An 18,048-nucleotide genomic window follows, 5' to 3' on the forward strand; every position below is an offset into this window, starting at 1 on the left:
TGTTGTTCTTTTGTCCTTTTCTTTTTAGAGTGGATGCTTCTTAATTTGTTTAGGGCTGTTGTCTAGGTCTTCAGCCGTTGGTATTTGAACTTTATCTCATCAGGACAGGCTGGGGCTGGAGGTTGATTCCATCATCCATACATGCCTCAGTCACACATCTGAACTAAACTAATAAGATTACAGCAGGGTTTGCAAAAATGAAGGTTGGAGGAAGCTTTTACAAAATGGGATGAATGTTTTAAATGGGGTTTGAATTCCAATATGGCAAACAGTGAACAGAAGTTACAATATAGACAAGTGTAGTGGATGGTGAACAGAAGCTACATTAATAAAGTGAACAATTAAAAACAATTTCATTTATCAGTTCTACACAGGCCGGATGGAGCCACTCTGCCGGGACCAGATGGGGCTATGCCACGCCTCTCTGGAGCCCTCCTCGTGCCCCTCCACCCCAGCTTACCTGCCTGCTTCTTGTTTCAGGCTTCCCGCGAAAACCTGATTTGCGGGAAGCAGGGGAGAGGGAGGAGGGGCACATGAGCGAGTGCCAGGGGCAGGGTGGACAGCTGCCAGAGCCGTTGTTAAATAAAGCCCTTTTAGAACTGGTTGTCTCGGAACAACTGGTTTTAAAAGGGTTTCTAAATTTAACAACCAGTTCCTGCGAACCAGCTCCAGCTCACTACTGAATAGAACCCAGGAACTCCAGCCCTAGCCCTCCCTGCTCCAACCACAAGGTCGCACTCCCCTCCCAGAATGACAGACACAACCCAGGAGTCCTGGCTCCTGGCCCTCCTTCTCTAACCACTGGGTTCCAGTCCCCTCTTGGAGTCAGGAAAAGTAGCAGATTGGGCGAGCTGTCTCTCATTGCTGTAGGGAGCAGCCTTCTTTGACACCCTCTGTTTACAGAATGGACGGCTTTGTCTCTTGCCGTCAAATGGAGCAGCCTGTTTTGTCTCTCTCTTGTTTTTGGTTCTTCTGTGTACTTTCACTGTATTTGTGGAGACAAAGTCATGGTATGTGGCAACATTCCAGCAGGAGTATTTGAGGCTTCTCTCTGACTTCTGCCTGTACGTGCCACAAAAAACCCAGCCATGAAGATGTCAGAACTGTCGCTACCCCAGAACTGTGGCAAATATCTCTGTGGCTCTCCCCAACCTTTCGGCCCAATCATGTGTATGCAAGTTCCCTTCTGATCTGATTTCAGCCCTTCTGCGAAAAATCCTCCAAAGACCCCAGGGTGGGTCTACTGCTGCCACATCACCATGAAGTCTTTTCTTGCCGTCTGCACCCTCTCTGCTCTCCTGGCTACGGGTGAGTGGGGTCTGTTCCTACAGGGGCTGATTTCCTAACTTCTCCAACGAACCAAAAGCTCAGAGCCAGCTGTCGGGTGAACCTGCTAAAGAATGTAACTGAAAAGCAGCCACAGGATAATGGGGGATGAGTAGGGAGTGTCTTAGTGACAACGTCCGAGGAGGAGAGGGCTGGAAGTCACAAAGTCCCCATGACAGCGAGTGAAACAATTCTGGAAATGGGGGGAAATATTTATTCTTTAAATCACTAGAATGGAGTTGTGACTGAGCAGGTTTCAGAGCTGGCCAGAGGCCAAGGGCATTTCGAATGGGGATTGTCTGTTGTGTGACAGGCAGCGGATCTGAATTTCAGCAGCAGGAGCTCAAGGCAACATGAAGGTATCAGGGGGGCGCAGCTGCACTGGAGTCAGTGGGGCAGGGCCCAGCTGGTGTCAGGGGGGTGCAGCTGCACTGGAATCAATGGGGCAGGGTCCAGCCAGTGTCAGGGGGGCGCAGCTGTACTGGAGTCAGTGGGGCAGGGCCCAGTTGGTGTCAGGGGGGCGCAGCTGCACTGAAGTCAGTGGGGCAGGGCCCAGCCGGTGTCAGGGGGGCGCAGCTGCACTGGAGTCAGTGGGGCAGGGCCCAGCCGGTGTCAGGGGGGCGCAGCTGCACTGGAGTCAGTGGGGCAGGGCCCAGCCGGTGTCAGGGGGCGCAGCTGCACTGGAGTCAGTGGGGCAGGGTCCAGCTGGTCTCAGGGGGGCGCAGCTGCACTGGAGTCAGTGGGGCAGGGCCCAGCCAGTGTCAGGGGGGCACAGCTGCACTGAAGTCAGTGGGGCAGGGTACAGCCGGTGTCAAGGGGGCGAAGCTGCACTGGAGTCAATGATGCAGGGCCCAGCCGGTGTCAGGGGGGCACAGCTGCACTGGAGTCAGTGGGGCCAGGGCCCAGCCAGTGTCAGGAGGGCGCAGCTGCGCTGGAATCAATGGGGCAGGGCGCAGCTGGCGTCCGGGGGATGCAGCTGCACTGGAGTCAGTGGGCCCAGGGCCCAGCCGGTGTCAGGGGGGTGCAGGTGTACTGGAGTCAGTGGGGCAGGGCCCAGCTGGTGTCAGGGGGGGCGCAGCTGCACTGGAGTCAATGGGGCAGGGCCCAGCTGGTGTCAGGGGGGCGCAGCTGCACTGGAGTCAGTGGGGCAGGGCCCAGCTGGTGTCAGGGGGGCGCAGCTGCACTCGAGTCAGTGGGGCAGGGCCCAGCCAGTGTCAGGGGGACGCAGCTGCACTCGAGTCAGTGGGGTCAGGGCCCAGCCGGTGTCAGGGGGGCGCAGCTGCCTTGGAGTCAGTGGGGCCAGGGCCCAGCCGGTGTCAGGGGGGCGCAGTTACACTGGAGTCAGTGGGGCAGGGCCCAGCCGGTGTCAGGGGGGCACAGCTGCACTGGAATCATTGGGGCAGGGCCCAACCGGTGTCAGGGGGGCACAGCTGCACTGGAATCAGTGGGGCTAGGGCCCAGACGGTGTCAGGGGGGCGCAGTTGCACTGGAGTCAGTTGGGCAGGGCCCAGCCAGTGTCATGGGGGCACAGCTGTACTGGACTCGATGGCAGGTGTCAGTCAGCTCTTGCTGAGCGCGAGACCAGCTCTCATCCGCTGGGGATCTCCCTGGGGTTTGTGAGGTGGGAAAACCCCCTGGGGAACTAAAATCTGCAGCAAACCCGGGGAGACGCAGCCTCCGAGCAGCGTGAGATGTTTGTAGCCAGCTGGGACTAGGGACCGAACTGGGGCAGCGCGGTGGATGAGGGACCCCAGGGCGCTGTACCCGGAGCTTCCCCGCCGAGCCGAGGGAGGGACAAATCGAGGTGGCTCATGTTCTCTCTCCGGCTCCAGGGGCCTGTCTGCAGTGTTTGCGTTGTGAGGGAGAAGGAACCAGCTGCCCGGGGACCCTACAGACCTGCCCTGCTGGGCACAGCTCTTGTGGCGTCGTTCTAACAGAACTGACACTCAGTAAGTGAGATGGACCCTACCCAGTGTGGGTCATGGAACAGTCTGGGGAGGCAGGACGCCTGGGTCCTCTTCTAATCTCAGCTCTGGGAATGCAGTGGGGTGGGTGGGTCTGAGCAGCTGTTAAGGAGCCAGGACGCCTGGGTTCTATGCCAGACCCTGTGGCTAGCTCCCCACGGCTCTGCACTGCGATGCTGAACCCCCAGGCGACTCGCCAGCCTGTGGGCCTGGGCCCGGCTCCGCATACGGTGCACGGGGAGAGGGAGGCGTCTGAGAAGAGGATGCACCAGAGGCCACTGAGCAGAAGCCACCTGAGCCAGCCAATAGGATGTGTCGAGGAAAGAGTGACCGAAGCCTTGTCCCTCACCCAAAGTTTGGCCACAAAGTCCCACCTGTGCAGAGACGCCCAGCTCTGCTTGGAGTCCGCAGCCCGGAGCCCCTTGCTGGGAGTCCGGTACCTGAACCGGATCAGCCCTTCCTTGACAATGCCAGCAGTGGGGAAGGGGCTGCCAGGGGACCCCAATGGCTTGGTGCCAAGCTGAGCCCTGGGGGAAGCAAGTTCAAATCCCCACTGGGCCCAAATTGGGGACTTCATCCCAGATCTCTCCCTCCTATGGTCATACCTGGCCCCCGGCCTCCGGGCAGGTCTCTGTACGTCTCCCCAATTGAAGCCACCCCACATAGTATGAAATAGTTAAACATTCCCTGGAACCTGATCGCCACTGGGACCATCTGACCCACTGAGCTCCTGGGTATGCGGGGGGCGGGGGGATCAACCTCCCCCCCAGCCATCTCCTTCCCCGGCTGTGCATTGTGCAGAGCCTGATCCGGTGGGCATGCTCCGAGGGCATCTCCTGTGTCAGGCCCTGCAGGTGAGATCAGCAGGGAAACAATGAGTCTGTGAATCCCGCCACGGCTCAGGGGTGAGCTGGACGCCCGGTATTGGGATTTCAGCAGCCCAGCATGTACCAACTGGTGGGAACTTTGGCAGGAGATTCGTGGCAGCTGGGTGGGGAGCACATAGATCTAAGGGCTGAGATTAGGTGCTGAAATCACTTTCTTTAGCCCTGCGGGACGTCGAATGAGTCACTTCCCTTCCCTGTGCCTCAGTTTCCCCATGGGTAGAGACAGCCTAATGGCACATGGGCATCATTGTGACGTGGGGATCAATGGGCTGGGAATGGATGGGGAAAAATCTCTGTCTTCTCCTATGCAGCTGGAGAGAAGACCCAGACCATTATCAAGGGCTGTGCAACAGCCAGCCAATGTAACGCTGGCTTCGTCTCGACGAACTTTGGGAAGGGAATGATGACAAGGACGAGCATCTCCTGCTGCCAGACCGACTCCTGCACACCGGCACCTGCTCCAGGTACATCGCTCATCTCCTGCACCTCCCCATATTAACTTCCTGAGCCTGGTTCTCCTGCCCTGTGGGGGCGCCCCATGGAATAACATTGAGTCCCTGGCTGGGTGGAGTTTAGTGGGTGGGGCTGTAAGCTCCCACTAGGTGTGAACCCAGCTGGTCCCACCCAGGACGGGATCCAGGGCTCCCTGCTGCAAACCTCTCCCCCATCCCTGCTGCCCCCAGAGTCCCCAGAGCTACAGCTCCCCATGCAGGGGGCACCCAGGGCTGAGCTGTGCAGCCCCCAGCTGCTCCCCCTGCCCCGACGCCTCCTGGGGCTCGTGCCCCGAACTGACTGCGTTTGCTCCACTTCTTCCCAGTGCCCCCGGCTGACCCCAAACCCAACGGCCGGCGCTGCCCAGCCTGCTACGCTCCATCCTCTGAGCAATGCCGTGAACAGACCATACAGTGCACTGGAGACGAGACCCAATGCATGGACATCACCGGGCCCCTAAAATCTGGTAACTTCCGTTCATTTGTTCTGAGGTTATTTTTCCTTTGCTGTCCCGTCCCCTTCCCACCCCCGTCCTCCGCCCGCCCCCAAGAGCAGAAGCGAGGTGCTGCTGTGTGTTGTCCGCTAAATAAAGATATCGGCTGCAGATCAGGACACCTGAGTTCTGTTCCCAGCGCTGGCCCCCGGTGTGACCTTGGGCCAGTGTCTCCCCCTCCCTGGGCCTCTGGTTCTCCTCCATCCGTTGCCTGTCAATAGTTTAGTCTCTAAGGTCTTCAGGGCAGGGACTGGTTTAGTATTGGGAGACCCAGTCATGCTGGGCACTGACCAGACTCCCAGCGAAGATAAGGGACCCATACTCTGCTGGGTGCTAAAGACTTATAGGGAGATATAGTCCATGTCCCAAAGAGCCTGCAACTGTAACCCACCCACTTCCTGTGTGGGGTGTCCTGTCCCCTGTAGTGGCACCAAGACCACTTAGCAAGAAAGAGTTTGTGCTTCGGTCTTAGCTAGCAGCCACTTGGCTTTTGGCTGATGCACTAAGCTCCAGAGGTCCCAGGTTCGATCCCACCTGCCAACACCCGGCATCTGTCGGCATTACACAATCTCTGTAGGCCTAGTGAGGATCATTCTCCCAGTTTCAGAGCCTGGGAAACTGAGGCACAGAGTGGTGCCATGACTTGCCCAAGGTCACACGGGAAGGCTGTGGCAGAGCTGGGAATTGGCTCCAATTTTGCAGGACCCCATCATGGTGCCGTAACTCATTATGAAGCCACCCTTCAAAAAGATCCCACGGCTCCCACCAACGGGGAGCTGCTGATTTGCAGCAGGAGTGGTGTGGCTAATGCCAGCCATATCCAATCTGGGTATCCTCAGCGTGCTCTAGATCGGGGCTGCAAGTGACTTATTCAAGGACACACAGTGAGTCTGCGTCACAGTCAAGGAGAAGGGGGAGACATGTTGGGGACAGCAGAGCCAAAGGGGAGGGCTGGGGACCTCGGCGGGGCTCAGAGGGGCAGGTTGTTGTGTCCTGGTCCAGTTCAAGGAATGGAGCTACACCCCTCACACTGATCACCTCCTTTCCTCCGCCGCATGCAGATGGATCTGCCAAGAAGACCATTATGAAGGGCTGTGGTACTAAGTACGTCTGTGACCAGGTCAATGCGGGTTCTGGGATCTTCGCGGGGATCAATGCAGAGGTAACCACGGCCACATGCAAACCAGCCACCAGCACAGCCGGCACAGCTCTGGGACCCGCCGGGCTCCTCTTCCCAGCCCTCGCTGGGCTCCTGCTGCTGAAGATTCTCTCCTGATTCCCCACTCAGTCCAGTGGCCACGCCGCACTCAGTAACACCCCGGCCTCCTGTGTCAGCCCGTCGCCAGCTGCTCTCCCCTCCCAGGGGCCCTGGGCTCCCGCCTGGATTCGCTTCCCTTTCATATTGTTCCGCTTAATAAAACAAACTGGAGACCAAAATCTTTAGAAATCTGTGGGGTGGGATTTCAGTTCCCGTGGGTGGGGCTGTCAAGGAGCCAATTAGTCAGTGACCCCTGGTGGTGAAATGAGACAGCACAGGCCAGGAGCTACACCCACCAGCGGGACCACAGAACCTTCCTTTACGGTCATCACCGCCAAGTCCTGCCCCTATTGCCCCCGGCAGCGCCCCCTACAGCAGGCCCACCCAAATTACAGGCCACTTTGGAAACTGTTGGCCAAACTTGCGAGGGAGATTGTGTGGCCCAACTGGGAACAGAAGCCTGGTCTCAAAAGCCCTGACCCAAGATGTAAGCACGTGCTTAGCTTTAAGCACATGGGGGCTAAGTCATGTGCTTAACCTTAAGCACCATGCTTCAGTGCCTCGCTGAATCGGGACCTGTGGTAGCAGGACCCACCTGTTGGCTCTGCACACTTGCATCCCTGCAGAATTGGGGGCATTTCTCAGGGATAAGGAGAAGGACTTGATCGTCCCCACACAGTCCCTTGAAACAGCAGAAGCAGGGATGGGGGGGTGGGGGGAATGGAGAGAAGTGAGGATGCTTCAGAGATGGGTGGGGAAGCAAATCAAATACAATTGATCCCTGGCCTCTTTTTAACAGCCCTGAGTGACTTTGAGGACGGTTCTCAGGTCCCCCCTCATTCTTCTCTCAAGACTAAACGTGCCCGTTGTTTTTAAACTTTTCCTCACAGGTCGGGTTTTCTAAACCTTTGAGCTTTTCTGTTGATCTCCTCTGGACTCTCTCCAGTTTGTCCCCATCTCTCCTAACGCGCAGTGCCCAGAACTGGACCCACTTCTCCAGCTGGGACCTCCCCAGTGCCGAGCAGAGCAGGACAATGACCCCCTGTGTCTGACTTGCGACATTCCCACTACTACACCCCTGAAAGAGATCAGCCTTTTTTGGAACTGCACCACACTGTCGGCTCATGTTCAGCTTGTGATCCGTCATCACCCCCAGATCCTTTTCACTGGTACGACTGTCTAGCCAGTTATTCCCTGTTTGATGGTAGTTGTGCATTTGATGTTCTCCCTTCCTGTGTGTCGTAATTTTCACTTGTCTTGATTGCATTTCATCTTGTTGAATTGAGACCAGTTCTCCAATTTGGCAAGGCTGTTTTGAATGTTTCTCCTTCCCTCCTGAGTGCTTGCAACCCCTCCCGGCTGGGTGTCATCTGCAAAACACACTCTCTGCTCCATTACCCAAGTCATTCATGAAAATATTGAATAACACCAGACCCAGGACTGGCCCCGGGACCCCATTTGATACACCCTCTAAGTCTGAGAGCGAACCACTGATAACTACTCTTTGAGGAGGGTTGTAGCAGGGCAGTTACCCTGCTCCTAGCAGAAAAGGTTAAAGGCAGTTGAAGTAGGCGGCGTGGGAAGGCAGGCACAGCTGGGGCCACACCCAGTCAGGCCACAGCTGGCCCTGATATAAGGGCTAAGGGGTCAGTCTCACTCCAGCCTTGGAGTGGGAAGGGCCTGGCTGCCTGGGAGCAGGGCACCTTGGGCAGATCAGTGCTGCGCAGGGGAGCCCGGGGGGGGGCAAGTGGGGCAATTTGCCCCGGACCCCACAGGGGCCCCCACAAGAGTTTTTTGGGGGCCCTGTAGCGGGGTCCTTCACTTGCTCTGGGGGCCCTGGAAAACTTTCGCAGGGCCTGGGCCCCCGGAGCTTCTTCCACTCTGGGTCTTTGGCGGCAATTCGGCGGCTGGGGGTCCTTCCGCTCTGGGACCCACTGCTGAAGTGCTGGGTCTTTGGTGGCAATTTGGTGGCGGGGACCCCTCACCGCTGAAGACCCCAGCCCCCTGAATCCTCTGGGTGGCCCTGGTGCTGGGGATAGGCAAGAGGATCTGGGGAGATCCAGCCTGGAAACTCCCCAGGCTGAGGCCTTGGTAAAGGCCTAAGGAGGTATTGGGGCACAGAAGTGTAACCCGGGGATTAGGCAGAGGCAGCTGGTCTGCCCCCCTTGCCAATGGTGAGTGGCCATTACAGAGTGTGTCTGCCCCAGGGAGCGGGGGCTAGATGACGACTGGCAGTAGTCACTGAGGCAGGGTGGACATAGAGGTTTGGGGGTTCCCCTGGGATGGGACACCCTGAGTCGGGGGGGATAGGTGCTGCTGTGGGGCAGCACCCCAAGACAAGAGGGCACCAGTGTCCGGGAAAAGACAGACCAAATCTCTCAGCTGGCTCTCCTCCTACCTCATCCTGTTTGCCTGCTGCCCCACCGGACTGTGTGAGTCTTTGAATCGAGTCGCTCTGGGACCAGCAAGCGACGTGTCCCCAGGAAGCTGGTTTTCCCTTACCAAAGGTCTCAGCTGATTGTGCTCTTGTAAAATTCACCCTTCTCATCACCCAATCGCTTGGCTAACCATATCGGGGAGTCTCCTGGTACCAGGAACAGCTCCAACAATGAACCCTAATCAGGGAAGGGTGGGGGGGCTTGGTTAACACTGGGTTAAGGCTGCCTGGTGATAGGACCTGCCCTGGCAGAGCCTCCAGTTCAGCAAAACACAAATGTCTGTAATACAGGAAATAGCAGGTTATGGCAAAGGCCCGTGCAGCACCACTCTGCCCTCTCCCAGTGACGCTCCACAACGCACTGAGGACGCCTTCTCACCTGCTGCCTTTTCATGGCAATGGCCAGGGGTTCCTCGTACTGCCCCTACCTCCTGACACTCAGCTTCTGCCCCGATGTGTGGAAAATGTCACAGCTGCTTCATACCTTTTCCGGCCCCTCCACATATAGATTCGGGAACCCACCTAACCCTCTACCTGCCAACTCCCCTGGGCCCTGCTGCGGACATGATCCACCCAATCATGTATTGACACATGTGACGAAGTTGGGCAGTTTTGTAGCGTTTTACATGACTAGCGTGCACGCGCCTCAGTTTCCCTGTGTGCTGCATGTTTCACAAGGTGGTGGGAGAGGGTTTGTTGTTGCAGAGGACCACGGTGACGTCGCCTGGCAGCAGGACCCCCAGACAATCCCCTGGAGATGGGGAACCCTAACAACTTGTGACCTGGTGACTAGGATTCTGACCCCAGGTTGGGAGCCAGCAGCAGGAAAAAAAAAAAACTGATCTGCGACACGTCGGCGGCAGGTCCCCTCCAAGAGGGGCTGAGGGTCTTGCTGCCAAAGAGCCCTACGTGCCGCCCCTTTGTGTTGGCCGCCCCAAGCACCCGCTTGCTGCGCTGGTGCCTGGAGCCTGCCCTGCACTCCGGCAGAGGGACAAATGAACCCAGGAGAGGAGCCTGACCACTGGACTAGTGGATCCAAGGGATGCCACTGCTGCCACCAGCTCCTCCTCTGCTGTGCATGGAGTCAGTTCTGAGCACCTCCTGGATTGAGCTCAGCAGGCAAGATCGAGGCTCCTCTGTCTGTCTTCCGCTTGCTCACGGCTCTTGCTGGGATGCAGATGTCAGGCTGTTCTGGGGCATAAACTTGAGGTGTGAACCTTCACAGCACAAATGTCGAGGCTAAACGACACTAGCTGCCCAGAGGGCTTGGCAGAAGCCAGAAGCAGAGGAATGTTTGTGAATGCCGGCAGTGCCTAAATCTGTGTGGCTGGGACTTGCGGTAGCCGGGAATCTAGCCTTAGGCCTGTACGTATTTTGTTTCAGGGCTGTTATTTCTCCCTCTGTGGCCCCGTGCGGTTTAGTCACCATGTGGGGACACTGCAAGGCTGTTTCCTTTAGGAGGAGAACTCCATGATGCAAGGCAGGTCTCTCTGCAGCGCAAAGACTGCGCACCCCTCAGCATCCTGCGCCTTGGAGAGCAGCAGGGACAAACAGCAGCAGCCCGTTCCCGTGCTCAGAAATCCCCGTGCCTGCCTTTCTGGTGGGCTTTATGCCCAAGAAGCTCTCTCTCCCTGCTTCCTCCCTGGGTCCTACCTACCGCTGCTGCTCCCACCTTCCCTCCTTGCCCCTGAGTGTGCAACCAGGCAATCCCGTCTGCCCACGCGGCTCGGCTCTGAGCTGCATGGTCTATGAGATGGGCGCTGTAGCAGGACAGCTAGGGCAGAGTGTAACCAAAGGTTGTGGGGGAGGGTGTTCTGTGGCTGTAGGACCTCCGGCTCCCCAAGCAATGGTAGCTTCCATCAGCCTAGCTGCCTCTCCAGTGGGGGTAGGTTGGCATAGTGACAGCGCTCAGTCCCTAGCCCCCACTGCTCTAACTCACTAGGCCCCACCCCCACAGCTAGGGATAGAACCCAGGCATCCTGGTTCCCAGCCATCCCTCTGTAAGCTACTAGCCCCCACTCCCCTCCCAGAACTGTGGATAGAACCCAGGAGTCCTGGCTCCCAGCCCTCCCCCTTGCTCTAACCCACTAGACCCGACTCCCCTCCCAGAACTGTGGATAGAACCCAGGAGTCCTGGCTCCCAGCCTTCCCCCTTGCTCTAACCCACTAGACCCGACTCCCCTCCCAGAACTGTGGATAGAACCCAGGCACCCGGCCTCCCAGCTCTAACTCACTGCACCCCACTCCGTTCCCAAAGCCTAGACCAGAACCCAGGAGTCCTGACAACCAGTTTTAACGACTGGACACCACTCAACTTTCTATGGAACCCAGGAATCCTGACTTTCAGTCGCAACCCCCCACCCTTCTCTAAGTGGTACACCCTAATCCCCACTCTGCAGAACCCAGGAGTCCTGCCCACCCCCTCCCCCTCTAACCACTTCCCCCCACTTCTCCCAGGTTGGGAAAGAGACCCCAGAATCCTACACTTGATTCACATGCCCTTAGTAAGCCAGGAAGAGGACCCAGGAGTCCTGCCAAGTCATCCATGGTGTGACCTGCTTCCCCATGTGGCCCCCCAAGATATAAAGGAGAGGTGGTTTCATGTATCTCTGTGGTTTTTGTTTCTCAGCAGGAAGGGTGGTGAATTTCTCAACGTGCTCCTGTGTCCAAATTGTGTCACTGGTGGGCGGAGGCAGGGCTGGCAAGGGGACTAGGAACTTATGGAATGAAGCATGTGGGGATTTTAAAGTTTCCGTATAACATCTGCGCACGTACCGGAGCCCCTCAATAAGAGAAGGCGAGAGACAGCTATTGGCAAATCTTTTCTGCTTCACTGAGCTATCCGTCTGCTCCACCCCTGGCAAACGTTACTCAGCCTGAAACCCCTAAGGAGTTTTGGTAAGTCACATCCCTCTGGTCTGTTGGTGCTCTAACCGCTACACCCCACTTCCCTCCCAGAGCAGGAATAGAGCCCAAGAATCCTGGTCCCAAGCATCCCTGGTCCAACCACGAGACCCCAATCCCCTCACAGAGCCAGTGAGAGAACCCAGGTGTCCTGGCTCTGGGCCCCACTTCTCTAACCACTAGGCCCCAATCCCCTCCTGGAGCAAGGACTAGAATCAAGGTGGGCAAGCTGTCTTTTCCTGCCGTAGGGAGCAGCCAGCTTTCTCATCCTCTCTTTAGAGAGCCACCGGCTTAGTCTCTCTCTGCCATACAGAGCAGCCTGCTTCGTCTCTCTCTTGTTTTGGGGTCTTGGCTGTAGTTTTGCTGGAGTCTCATAAAGTAAGTCATTTTACACTGCAACTTTCCAGCAGGAGTATTTGATATTTGTCTGTTACTTTCTCTGTGTGGGTGCCACGAACATACAGCCACAAAGGGGTCAGAGATGCAGCTACCCCAGAACTGTGGCAAACGGCTCCGTGGTTCCACTCACCCTGTCAACTGGATGTGGCATGTGCAAGTTTCCTTCTGATCTCATTTCAGCCCCTCTGTGACAAATTGCCCAACTGGAGAATTGGCTGCATCACAGACCCCAGCGCCGACCTACTGCTTCTCCATCACCATGGAGGCTTCTCTTGCCGCCTGCATCCTCGCTGCTCTCCTGGCTATGGGTGAGTGGGGTCTGTTCCTACAGGGGCTGATTTCCTAACTTCTCCACTGTCCCAACAGCTCAGAGACGCCTGCCGGGTGAAACTGTTAACAAACGTAACCGAAAAGCAGCCACAGGATAACGAGGGCGCAGCTGGAGCATCTCAGTGACAACGTCCGAGGAGGAGAGGGCTGGAAGTCTCAAAGTCCCTGTGACAGCGAGGAAGCAATTGTGGAAATGGGAGGAAATATTTACAGTTTAAATCACTAGAACAGTCGTGACTGGGCAGGTTTCACAGCTGGCCAGAGGCCAAGGACATTTCGAACGGGGATTGTCTGTTGTGTGACAGGCAGCGGATCTGAATTTCAGCAGCAGGAGCTCAAGGCAACATGAAGGCTCATTCTGTGTGATCCCCAGCCAGTGTTGGGGGCACAGCTGCACTGGAGTCAGTGGGGCAGGGCCCAGCCGGTGTCAGGGGGGGGCAGCTGCACTGGAGTCAGTGGGGCAGGGCCCAGCCGGTGTCAGGGGGGCGCAGCTGCACTGGAGTCAGTGGGGCAGGGCCCAGCCAGTGTCAGAGGGGTGCAGCTGCAGTGGATCATGTTCTCTCTCTGTCTCCAGGGGCCTGTCTGCAGTGTGAGGTTTGCGATGGACAAGGAACCAGCTGCACAGGTGACTCAGATACCTGCCAAAACACGGAAGACTCTTGTGGCATCACTCTGACAGAAGACACAGTGGGTAGGTGAGAGGGACTCTACCCAACCTGGGTCAGTGAAGATGGTGGGGATCCAGGACGCCTGGGTCCTCTCCTAGTCCCAGCCCTGGGAAGGGAGTGGGGTGGGTGGGTCTGAGCAGCGATTAAGGAGCCAGGATGCCTGGGTTCTATGCCAGACCCTGTGGGTTAGCTGCCCAACGGAGCCTTCATCTCAGCACTGCGATGCCGAACCCCCAGGAGACTCACCAGCCAGTGGGTCAGGGCCTGAACCCCCCATATGGTGCATGGGGAGAGGGAGGTGTCTGAGGATGGGATCCACAAAAGCTAGCCAATAGGAAATGCTGAATAGAGGGGTGTGGCCTAAGCCCTGCCTCCTCACCCTAAGTTTGTCCCCTGAGTCCCGGCGGCACCGGGGTGCCCAGCTCTGCTTGGGATCCACAACTGGGGACCACTCACCAAGAGTCCAGTGTCTGGACTGGGTCAGCCCTTCCTTGCCTATGATGGCGGTGGAGGAGGGGCTGCCCGGAGACTCCAGCGGCTGGGCGCTCAACTGGGCCATAGGGGAGCCAAGTGGGAGCCAAATTTGGCTGGGGTCTTCAGCCCAGATCTCCCCTCCTTTGGTGGTGCCCAACCCTTTGGCCTCAGGGTAGGTCTCTCAGTCTCACCTGTTGAAGTTGCCCCACATTGTATGAAAAAGTTAAACATTCTCTGGACCCTGATTTCTCCACATCCGTGGGGAGCATCCGACCCACTGGGCTCTTGGATACATGGGAGCAACTCCCCCCCCATCTCCTGCCCTGGCTGGGCTTTGTGCAGGGCCTGATCCATTGGTTGTGCTCTGAGGGTGTCCCCTGGATCAGGCCCCGCAGGTGATACCATCAGGGGAACACCGAGTTTGTGAATCCCGCCGTGGCTCAGGGGTGAGCAGGATTCATGGTGTTGGGATTTGGGTGGCCCTGCACATACCCACTGGTAGAAACTTTGGCAACAAAAGGACTTCATGGGCAGGAGAATCAGGGGCCCCAGAATTAGGCATCAGCTGAGTAGGGAGCTGGAGGATCTAAATGCTGGATTTTGTTCCTGAAATAGCTTTGTCTAGCCCTGCGGGACGCAGGGTGAGTCACTATATGCCTCAGTTTCCCGATGGGTAGAGGAAGGCTAATGGCACAGGGCCATCATTGTGAAAAGAGCAGTAATGCAATGGGAGTGGGAGGGGAATAAATCTCAGACTTCTCCTCCTGTGCAGTGGGAGTGAAGACCCAGAACGTTCTCAAGAGTTGTTTGTCATCCAGCCAATGTAAAGCTGGAGCCATCTCTATGAATTTCGGGACAGCAAAGGCCAGAAGGATGAGCATTTCCTGCTGCCAGAGAGACAACTGCACACCAGACCCTGTTAAATGTATGTCTCCCCATCTCCACCTCTTCTCCGCCATCCCTTGCACCTCCTGCTGCCCGGAACCTGCCCCGCGTTAACTTCCTCACATGGTCCTCCCTCCCTGCAGGGGGCGCCCCATTGAATGACACTGAAACCCAGGGCGGGTGGAGGTTAGTGGGTGGAGCTCACCAGGTGTGAACCCAGCTGACCCCACCCAGGACAGGGTCCCTGGCTCCCTGCTGCAAACCCCTCCCCGGCCCCAGCTGCCTCCAGGGACCCCGGAGCTACAGCTCCCCCGTCAGGGGGCACCCAGGGCTGAGCTGTGCAGCCCCCAGCTGCTCCCCCTGCCCCGACGCCTCCTGGGCTCGTCCTCCAAGCTGACTGCGTTTGCTCCGCTTCGTCCCAGTGCCCCCGGCTGACACCAAACCCAATGGCTGGCGCTGCCGCGGCTGCTACGCATTGAACGCTGATCGCTGCAATGACCAAACCATACATTGTACTGGAGCCGAGACCCAATGTTTGGACATCGCCGGGCCCCTAAAATCTGGTAACTTCCGTTCATTTATTTTGAGGTTATTTTTCCTCTGCTGCTTTTCCCCGTGTAGGGGAGAAGCGAGACACTGGGTGGAAGCCACTAGTGAAAGGTCTCGGCTGCAGATCAGAACGCCTGGGTTCTGTTTCCAGCGCTGGCCCTCAGTGTGACCTTGGGCCAGTGTCTGCCCCTTCCTGGGCCTCTGGTTCTCCTCCATCCATTGCGTGTCTATAGTTCAGTCTAAGCTCTTTGCGGTGGGGTCTGGCTTTGTATTGGGAGCCCCTGTCATGCTGGGACTGTGCAGACCCCCAGGGAAGAAAAGGGGCCCAGGCTGTGCTGGGCACTAAAAACTCATAGGGATATATAGTCTGTGCCCCAAAGAGCCTGCAATCTCTGTAGGCTTAGTGGGGATCATTCTCCCCATTTAACAGATGGGGAAACAGAGGCACTGAGCAGTGCCATGTCTTGCCCAAGGTCACACCAGGAGGCTGTGCCAGGGCTCGGAACTGAGCCTAGTTTTGCAAAGTCCAATCATGGTGCCTTAACTTGTTATGAAGCCCTCCTTCTTAGAGATCCCACTTCTCCCACCAACAGGGAGCTGCTGCTTTGTGAGATGAGCTGTGGGGATAAAACGGGTATGAGTCAATCCAGGTGTTGTTGGCGGGATCTATGTCGGGACTGCAAGTGACTTGTTCATGGGCCCAGTGAGACTGTGTCACATTAAAGGAGAAGGGGGAGGCCATCCAGGGCCAGACGTGCTGGGGACTGCAGGAGATGGAGGCTGGGGGGGGCCTAGATGGGGGTCACAGGAGCATAGTTGAGGAAGGGGGGTGTTATTTCTTAGTCCAGTTAAAGGAATGGAGCTGCACCCTTCACCCCGATGGGCTCCTTCATCCTTCCCCCCATACAGGCGGAAGCACCGCTAAGATCATCATGAAGGGCTGCGTTACCGAGTCCGTCTGCGCCCAGGTAAATGCGGGTTCTGGGACATTCCTGGGGATCAGTGGAGATCTACCCGAGCACAGATGCACACCAGCCACCAGCGCAGCCGGCACAGCTCTGGGACCAGCCGGGCTCCTCCTTCCCGCCCTCACTGGGCTCCTCCTGCTGAAATTTTTCTCCTGATTCCTCATTCAGTGCAATGGCCACGCCGCACTCGGTAACACCCCGGCCTCCTGTGTTAGCCCCTGTCGGCAGCCGCTCTCCCCTCCCAGGGGCCCTGGGCTCCCGGCCAGATTCACTTCCCCTTTATATTGTTCCGCTTAATAAAACTAACTGGAGACCAAAGTCTTTGGAAATTTTAAATTGATTTTGTGGGGAAATTTCAATTCTAGTGGGCGAGGTCATCAAGAAGCCAAATTAGTCTGAAAGTGGCCTCTAGTGGTGAAATAAGGCTGCACAGGGCAGGAGCTACAATCCCCGAGGGGACCACAGGCTCAGTCCGGGTCCAGCAGACACAGTAAAGAACTTCCCTTTATGGTCATCGCAGCCAAGCCCAGCCCCTACTGGCCCCGGCAGCGCCCCCTACAGCAGGTCCATACCAATTACAGGCTACTTTGGAAATTGTTGGCCAAACCTGTGAGGGAGATTATGTGGCCCAGCTGGAAACAGAAGCCTGGTCTCGAAAGCCCTGACCCAAGATGTAAGCACGTGCTTAGCTTTAAGCACATGGGGGCTAAGTCATGTGCTTAACCTTAAGCACCATGCTTCAGTGCCTCGCTGAATCGGGACCTGTGGTAGCAGGACCCACCTGTTGGCTCTGCACACTTGCATTCCTGCAGAATTCGGGGCATTTCTCAGGGATAAAGAGAAGGACTTGATCCTCCCGGCAGGGTCCCTCGAAGCAACAGAGGGAGATAGAGGGGGGTGAATGGAGAGAAGTGAGGACACTTCAGGGAAGCCAATCAAATACAATTGATTAATAACAGTGTTTGAGGATGGTTCTCAGGTTCCCCCCTCAGTCTTCTTCTCACCAGACTAAACATGCTCAGTTTTTTAACCTTTCCTCACAGGTCGGGTTTTCTAAACCTTTGATCATTTCTGTTGCTCTTCTCGAGACTCTCCAGTTTGTCTCCATCTCTCCTAAAGCGCAATGCCCAGAACTGGACCCAGTTCTCCAGCTGGGGCCTCCCCAGCACCGAGCAGAGCAGGACAACGACCTTCCGTGTCTCATATACGACACACCCATTACTACACCCCAAAATGAGATTAGCCTTTTTTTTCAGCTGCATCATGTTGTTGGCTCATGTTCACTTTGTGATCCACTATCACCCTCAGATCCTTGGCAGGGGTATGACCATCTAGCCAGTGATGCCCCATTGGGTAGGTGTGCATTTAATTTTTTGCCTTCCTGAGGGTCGTACTTTGCACTTGTCTTGATTGAGTTTCATCTTGTCGAATTCAGACCAATTCTCCAATTCAGCAAGGCTGTTTTGAATCCTCATCCTACCCTCCAAAGTGCTTGCAACCCCTCCCGGCTGGGTGTCATCTGCAAAGCACACTCTCCACTCCATTACCCAAGTCATTCATGAAAATATTGGAGAGTACCAGACCCAGGGCTGACCCTGGAACCCCACTAGAGACAGTCTGCGAGTCTGCCAGTGAACCGGTGATAACTACTCTCTGAGGGGGTCTTTCGACCAGTTGTGCACCCACTTAATATAGTAATTTCATCTCATCCTCATTTGCCTGTTTGCTGGGAGGATGTCATGTGGGACTGTGTCAAAAACCTTCTTCCAATCAAGATTTCTCATGTCTGCTGCTTCCCCCCGTCCACTACGCCAGTTGATCTGTCAAGAAGGAACCCAGGTTGGTTTGACATGATTTGTTCTTGATAAATCCATGCCGGCTGTTCCTTACAACCTTTCCCCCTGACTGAAAAATGGAAAAAGAGAAGGAAGGGGAACGTCAATTTTCAGTTTTCCTTATGGCTGGAACTGAAAATATTTTCTAAACTCGTGTACGATATAGACTCTGTCCGTCC

At 56.5% G+C, this 18,048-nt stretch overlaps 2 protein-coding genes across 2 annotated transcripts in view; both read left to right on the forward strand.

Moving 5' to 3' along the window:
- Positions 1-6,599, forward strand: part of LOC116838207 (phospholipase A2 inhibitor NAI-like) — a 7,889-nt gene extending 1,290 nt beyond the window's left edge. The window contains exons 2-6 of the mRNA XM_032803254.2: positions 1,202-1,308; positions 3,159-3,275; positions 4,489-4,641; positions 4,995-5,135; positions 6,224-6,599. Coding sequence (XP_032659145.1) covers positions 1,202-1,308; positions 3,159-3,275; positions 4,489-4,641; positions 4,995-5,135; positions 6,224-6,438 — 733 coding nt within the window. The 3' untranslated portion in view covers positions 6,439-6,599. The remainder of the gene's footprint in view (positions 1-1,201; positions 1,309-3,158; positions 3,276-4,488; positions 4,642-4,994; positions 5,136-6,223) is intronic.
- Positions 6,600-11,081: 4,482 nt separating this feature from the next.
- On the forward strand, positions 11,082-16,352 carry LOC116838216 (phospholipase A2 inhibitor and Ly6/PLAUR domain-containing protein-like). The gene is made up of 5 exons (XM_075071184.1): positions 11,082-12,468; positions 13,065-13,181; positions 14,405-14,557; positions 14,940-15,080; positions 15,976-16,352. Exons 1-5 carry the CDS (start codon positions 12,420-12,422, stop codon positions 16,188-16,190), a joined length of 675 nt encoding a protein of 224 aa, XP_074927285.1. The 5' UTR covers positions 11,082-12,419; the 3' UTR covers positions 16,191-16,352.
- The last annotated feature ends 1,696 nt before the right edge of the window (positions 16,353-18,048 follow it).

Source organism: Chelonoidis abingdonii, chromosome 11 (assembly GCF_003597395.2).
Source record: "Chelonoidis abingdonii isolate Lonesome George chromosome 11, CheloAbing_2.0, whole genome shotgun sequence".
Taxonomy (NCBI): domain Eukaryota; kingdom Metazoa; phylum Chordata; order Testudines; family Testudinidae; genus Chelonoidis; species Chelonoidis abingdonii.

What these genes read in the sequence shown, in the direction of transcription:
- LOC116838216 (XM_075071184.1), top strand. Translation starts at nt 12,420, where the DNA reads ATGGAGGCTTCTCTTGCCGCCTGCATCCTCGCTGCTCTCCTGGCTATG. An exon ending in CGCTGCTCTCCTGGCTATGG is followed by an intron (nt 12,469 to 13,064) that starts GTGAGTGGGGTC and finishes CTCTGTCTCCAG; the next exon opens with GGGCCTGTCTGCAGTGTGAG. An exon ending in TCTGACAGAAGACACAGTGG is followed by an intron (nt 13,182 to 14,404) that starts GTAGGTGAGAGG and finishes CCTCCTGTGCAG; the next exon opens with TGGGAGTGAAGACCCAGAAC.